The sequence below is a fragment of the Olea europaea genome, chromosome 13, assembly GCF_002742605.1.
Source record: "Olea europaea var. sylvestris chromosome 13, O_europaea_v1, whole genome shotgun sequence".
NCBI lineage: Eukaryota > Viridiplantae > Streptophyta > Magnoliopsida > Lamiales > Oleaceae > Olea > Olea europaea.
Window position 1 is genome coordinate 13,401,871 of NC_036249.1, and position 6,672 is coordinate 13,408,542.

The 6,672-nt window shown below is 33.5% G+C and overlaps 1 protein-coding gene across 1 annotated transcript in view; it reads right to left on the reverse strand.

Annotated features, from left to right (window-relative positions):
• Window positions 1-3,229: 3,229 nt before the first annotated feature.
• LOC111408464 (V-type proton ATPase subunit H-like) overlaps window positions 3,230-6,672 on the reverse strand; it is a 6,984-nt gene continuing 3,541 nt past the window's right edge. The window contains exons 2-6 of the mRNA XM_023038218.1: window positions 6,044-6,277; window positions 5,747-5,872; window positions 5,368-5,493; window positions 4,543-4,722; window positions 3,230-3,680 (exon numbers count right to left, since the gene is read on the reverse strand). Coding sequence (XP_022893986.1) covers window positions 3,432-3,680; window positions 4,543-4,722; window positions 5,368-5,493; window positions 5,747-5,872; window positions 6,044-6,277 — 915 coding nt within the window. The 3' untranslated portion in view covers window positions 3,230-3,431. The remainder of the gene's footprint in view (window positions 3,681-4,542; window positions 4,723-5,367; window positions 5,494-5,746; window positions 5,873-6,043; window positions 6,278-6,672) is intronic.

Consider the following 6,672-nt stretch of genomic DNA (forward strand, 5'->3'; position numbering starts at 1 on the left):
GTCATATAACTAACATTTTCGACTTTCTTAAGTTAGGGAGTGCAATGTTTGAAGTCGGTATGGTGAAAACGAAGTAAAATATTGGAGAAATCAACATAACGACAAAAGTGTCGTTAAACAACACATGTGTCATTCTGCTTATAAACACAAGTATGAGCACCTACGACCCATTTGAGCCTCGATAATTAATAAGATGAACTCATTTAAATTGCAAGAGGGACGTCGTGTTTACAAAATTTGAGAAATATGCTCATTAACTATATTTTCAAACGAATATTGATAATGCCTTGGGATTTTTCCAACTCGATATCATACCATTTATCTCAATTCTACCAATATCTGTCACATAACTAACATCTTCGACGTTTTTAAGTTAAGAAGTCTAATGTTTGAGGTTGTTGCAGTGAAAACGAAGCAAAATGTTAGAGAAATCAATATAACAACAAAAGTGCCGTTAAACTACACGTGTGTCGTTCTATCTATAAACACGATTATAAGTACTCACGATCTATCTGAGCTTCGATAATCAATAAGTTGAACTCATTTAAGTTGCAAGATGAGCATGACATTTACAAAATTTAAGAGATGCTCATTAATTATATTTTCTAACGAATGTAGATAATGTTTTGTAATTTCTCCAACTTGATATTATACAATCTATGTCAATTTTATCGAGATTTATCACATAAATAACATTTTCGACTTTCTTAAGTTAGGGAGTCCAATACTTGATGTCGTTTCGATGAAAAATGAGCAAAATAATAGAGAAATCAATCAACGGCAAATGTGTTGTTAAACGACACGTGTGTCGTTCTGTCTATAAACACGAGTATGAGTACCCACGACCCGTTCGAGTTTCAATAATCGATAATTTGAACTCATTTAAGTTGTAAGATGGACATGACATTTACAAAATTTGAGAGATATGCTCGTTATTTAATCATCATGAAAAAGGAAAATAGCACAAATGTCGTTACTGTTATGAAACGGCACAAGTGTCGTTACGTATATAAACACGATATGAATAATTGATACCATGTATTCTTTGAAATTAGTTTCTATTAAATCAATAATCTTTAATTTTTGAACATCATTTTTATACTTTTTAGGTGAAATATTTAAAACGACACTAGTATTGTTTTATAATAACAAAATAAAAGTATATCTGCCGTTCTAGTTTTATCGATCCTAAGACAATGACAAAATCAATCGTTCCAAACGTTATAAATAGTTTGCTTTTCAAAATGACAAAAGCAGAATATCATAACACCACCATTATTTTTCAATATTACAAAAATAGCAAATCATAAATCATAAAATCTAACAGATGTGTTGTTTTGTCTTCATCGTTTATGACTCTCACTGAGTGGTACATGATCCGTACAAGTGATACGATTATACCCAATTTTAAAACACCTATTATTCTTATGGTTTTACTATCGCTTTACATAGACGATAATGACTGCAGTATCGTTCTACACTACAGATAACAACTAGAGTGTTGTTATCTCCAATAGTTGTGGACAGCCAAAATACACCAAATGTTAAAAAAAAAATTAAAAAAATCAACTAAAATATCATTTCATACTATATTCAATAATTAAAGTATCAATGTACACGACATTTCTAAAAATACATTTCTTTTTTCTTCAAATATAGGAGAGATTTCAATGTAAATGGTATAAAAATCAAAATTCTTGTTCAAATGCTCAAAATATTGAAGAAGATGTGTGAAGTAATAGATAACAAGAATTTACAGTACTACATGGAGAGCAAGTCGATGATTTTTGGAGATGAAATGAGGAATTTGAATGGATTGAAAGGGGTATTTGGATCTTTTTCTTGGTGAGGGCATTTTGGACTTTTGATATTATTTGTTTATTGTATTTTGTAATTGAAGGCTATTATACCAACAAACATTAAAGTGGGGTTGTTTAACCAAATACATTGTTTGAGTGAGCTTTTTAACAAAATCTCCGTGTTTTAATTGCTATTATATTAAATTTCTGTACCTACTAATTGCATTTGGGTGAAATTTTCACGGCTAATACGATTGACTCAAGTCCATGTGTTAGGCCACATCATTCGTCGTTGTTGAACGTCCATGTCATCAACATTAGTTACATTCTCTAACCGCGCACTAATGAAGTAACCTAATCACTGTTAAATTGAAATTTAGTAACCTAAACGCTACGTAAGTCAAGTTCGGTCTTGGTGATTGAAGTTCAATGATCTAATTACAGATGAGGTGAAAGTTTAGTTAGCACCGGTACAATTAACCAACAATCCACTTTATCTAGCGCCCGTTTGACCCTATCATTCCACATTATAATGATAGAAATAATAATTTTTTAAAGAATCTGTAGTTAAAAAAGAAGGCAAAATTTTTGAATTTACTTGTAATATTATTTTATTTAAAAATATGTTGTTGATAAGAAGATAGAAAAAAATGAATTATAATCTAACGAGGAATAATGGTGACCAAACGGGGGCCTAGCGTGCTTGCCGTGGAATCCTAGGATGAGAGAGAACATGCTGACTAGAAAAGATTATAAGCCTTGCCTTGAAAGATTGAGTTAATAACACAAATAGTTACTGAACTTTGCAAAAAAATTTCAGCGGGTCACTAAATTTTAAAAATCACCAAAGTCATCATTGAATTTTACAGAAGATTTTCATAGTATCACTGAACTTTGTAAAAAGTTTTCACAGGTCACTAAATCTTAAGATTTATCTCATTCATCATTGAACTTTACAAAAAAAATTTCACCCGAAATTTTTTTTGTAAAGTTTAATGACTCCATAGAAATCTTTTACAAAATTCAGTGATGAATGAAGCGATTTTTAAAGTTCAGTAACTCTGTGCATACATTTTACAAAGTTCAGTGATGATTTGGGCCATTTTTAAAGTTCAGTAACCCAGTGAAATTTTTTTGCAAAGTTCAATGACCATTTGGATTATTAACTCGTGAAAGTTTAGTGAGCACTGGTGCAATTAACCCGACAATGCACTCTCTATTGTTGTCGCCGTGGAATCTTAGGATAAGAGAGAACATGCATGTCACCTGGAAGAGATTCTAAGCCTTGCCCTACATATACTTGGATGTCTATTAATTCAAGTATGCATTAGACGTGGATATGCCTCATTGCTGCATCATAGATTGCAAACTTGTTAAAAAACTGAAATGCCAACCCAAAAAATAGGACTGTATTTACTGAACAATCGACATTGCATAAGCCCATGTTTCCTTCATAGAGACTAGAAAAGGTTAGAAACAAATGAGTACAGTGTATAACATTAGTGATGAGATAAATGAAAAACCAAGCTCTCGACCGAGTAGGTGACATTATACATAAGAAAACTGAACATACTTACTCATTGTGTACGAACATAAAAAATGTGGACAAAAACTGTCCTCCATAAATGATACTTAAGCCTGCAAAAAGCTTGCATATTTGGCACCTAAGAAAAGCCTTTGGATGCAGAGCAAAGCATTTTTGGTAACCTCTGCATTTTCATGGTTCATCAGTTTCATCACCGGTTCTTTTGCTTTGAGGTTAGTCAGGATGATACGCCCAGCAGGATGGTAGTGTATGAACTGTGAGAGATCGAAGCAAGCAACGGCAAGCGTTCTAACATCAGTGGACGTGTCCAAAATTGTTATGAGGACCTTCAGGATCTGTAGCAACATATTTGATATTAATTTCGTGCAACACTGAAAGATAAGTAAGAAAATGCAGAAGATTTTAAATTTTGTACTACCTATACTAATGCAATATCAATGACAAAATAAACAGAGCACAACGAAATAAAATGGAACAGTTAGTCAAACAGTAATATCGCGATTCTTTACACTGATTAGTTATGTAAATAACTTAAGCCCATTTCTGTGTATGCCATCATTGCGATAGATTGCTAGATACATCTTCGAACACCAATCTTATCAGAGAAAAATGCTCACAGAACAAAGCTACAAAAAATAAGAATTTACTTCTTTTTATCTTGGGAGAGGAAGAGGACATATGACATCATACCCCGCGATGGCAATAAAGCCAATTGAATAATTAGTCAACTTTAGATCCTTTGTCAAACAGAAAGATTGATGAAACAAAGTAATAAAGATGCAGAACTGGGCAATTGAGGAGGAAGGGGAACAACAGGCTGTAAATCTTACCTTTAATCCACTTTTCTCAAATATATAATCATTATCAATATCCAATTAGGAAATTAGGAAGAGAAGTTGAGAGTCCACCATGAAGTATTTGTGAGAAGTCGCAAGATAAGGCTCATCAGCATTTATTGAATGATTTTAACAAGGATAATTCAGAGTGAAGCAGTCCATTTGTTGTAGGTTTGAACCTAGACACTAAAGCAGTCACAAGAATACTTCCCACACCTGTATAAGTTTTTCAGTGGATTTTCATGTCTACAATGTCAAGTTATACATACAAGTGCAAAAGCTACAGCAGCTCAACTTACAAGGAGTTATGTTATCGAAATAGAATAACAAAATAAAAGTAGCCGCAGAAATAGAGAAATACCTTGAAATCGTTTTCTTCGAAGTTGGTAACATTGTCCTGCCAGAATAAAGGATCTTTGTGCATAGGTGACCAATCAAGATGTCCAAGGAGGACAGCCTGCTTATATTTATCAAAAGAACTTAGCTTCTTTATATTATCTTTAAGTCCTTCTTCCAGTTGATTTAGAGCTTCCAGCAGATCCTACACAAAACCAATGATCACATAAGCACATATAAATCAAGGGCCAGTAATGGATAGGCGGAAGATGCGACTGGCTCAGCATATTGCACAGTGAATCAGTGAAACATGTTGCGATGACAACAGTACCTAAATTTTTAAAATGCCATCACAGTGAATCAGTGAAACATGTTATTTTACCATCTGTGTTATGAACACTTAAATATTGCTGTCTATTGGAGATTGTGTCAAGTTATAAATGATAAAATTATCGAGGGCACACCCTAACCCAGCAAAAACAAAAAATAAATGAAAAGAATTGCATACAACCATCATCAGCATCTTGGCAGTATGAAATCCTAGAAAAATCAGTGCATCGGGGCACATCTACAGCTATCAACTCTGGCAAATCATCGCCAAAGAAAAACAAACCTTTTCTCACATGCATGTACATGTATGCACAACACGTGAATTCTGTTCTCTGGTAGAAAAGAAAGAATTTAAAGGGTTTTCCCAGCCGTAAATGTAATATAACTCTGGCAACCTTCCTCTGTGTAACTGTAGCGGAAAAACATCCTCTTTACAGAAAATATTTTCATTTAACTTAATTTTGACTTGAGAAATAAAATAATCAATTTATTATTACCATGGAAAAAGATTTTATCTCACCTCATCATTCCACGCCTGTGCTTTCAAACTTTGAACAAGCCGTGGCACTCCTAGGTCTACCATCTGAGCACCAAAGTTCCCCTTGTGGAGCAAGTTCCTAAGAATCAAGACAACTACCCTGACAACCTGTAGCAAGCAGGATCTGATGTTACAAAATTCAGGTGCATAAAATACACTGTTCGCCAATAGTTAGAATAAATAAATTCTCAAAATGCTGTTCAATAGAAAGTAGTCTGTATAAGAATATTTGAAAACTGTGATTAAGCAAAGTCAGAATTGTTATCAAGAGTAAGACAATCAAAGATATAACCTTTTTATAAGAGTCCTTAGAATTTGGATGATAAAGGTTGATTTTACTACTTGATACAAAGGAACTCACCTTTTCCTTTGTGGATCCCTTAACAACTTCAATCAACCGTGGAAGGGTTCTAGACGTAGCCAAATACTCAACCGCAGGATCAAAGTAAGACAAGAGCCAAATACAAAGACATGTTTCATAGAGGAGCTGTTTCAAGGATAAACAAAAACCAGATATTACAACCACAAAAGTTGTAAGATTTCCCACTTCAAGACATGCTGAATGAGATTCAGAACCCAAGCCACCAAGCAATATCTAGGACGCATATAGCAAAATTGGGACTATAAATTAATTACTCATTCTGAATAGAGGTAGTACCTGGATGGACTGTTGAGTGGATGCAGGAGAAATTAGAGGAACAAGCAGCTTCACTCCATCATCTTGAACAAATGAAGATCGAACCACAGGCTCCTTGAGCAGAATTGCAAGGCAATTGATAGCCGTTGGAATGCCACGGCTAGGATGGGTAGGTTTCTTCAGCTGTACAAGTAAGCAGGTATAAGGAAGTGAATTGCTTTCTATATCAAGTGAATGTAGATCCAACAAATTTTCCTAGCCTAATAAGTGAAAGAACTTATTAAGCCCCCGTTTGGCGAAAATTCAAATTTAAATTTTAATCTAAATCAAAGTCAACAATTAGTTTTAACCATTCATTTAATGGGATCCACAATTTTTCAACTATGGGTTAAATCCATCAATGGCCACCCAACTTTACAACCAGTGTCATCATAATCACCCAATTTTATGCTTAGTGTTAGCATGATCATCCAATTTTATTTTATTTCACCATGGCCACCCAATTTCATATAACATTTCACGATAGTTACACAACTCCTTTTCACTATTTTCACTAATTTTAAAAGGGTAAAACAGTAACTTTGCATTATATATAAAAAATAAATTTAAAAAAAATGAAATAAAACCTATTTTAAAAATAAATAAAATAA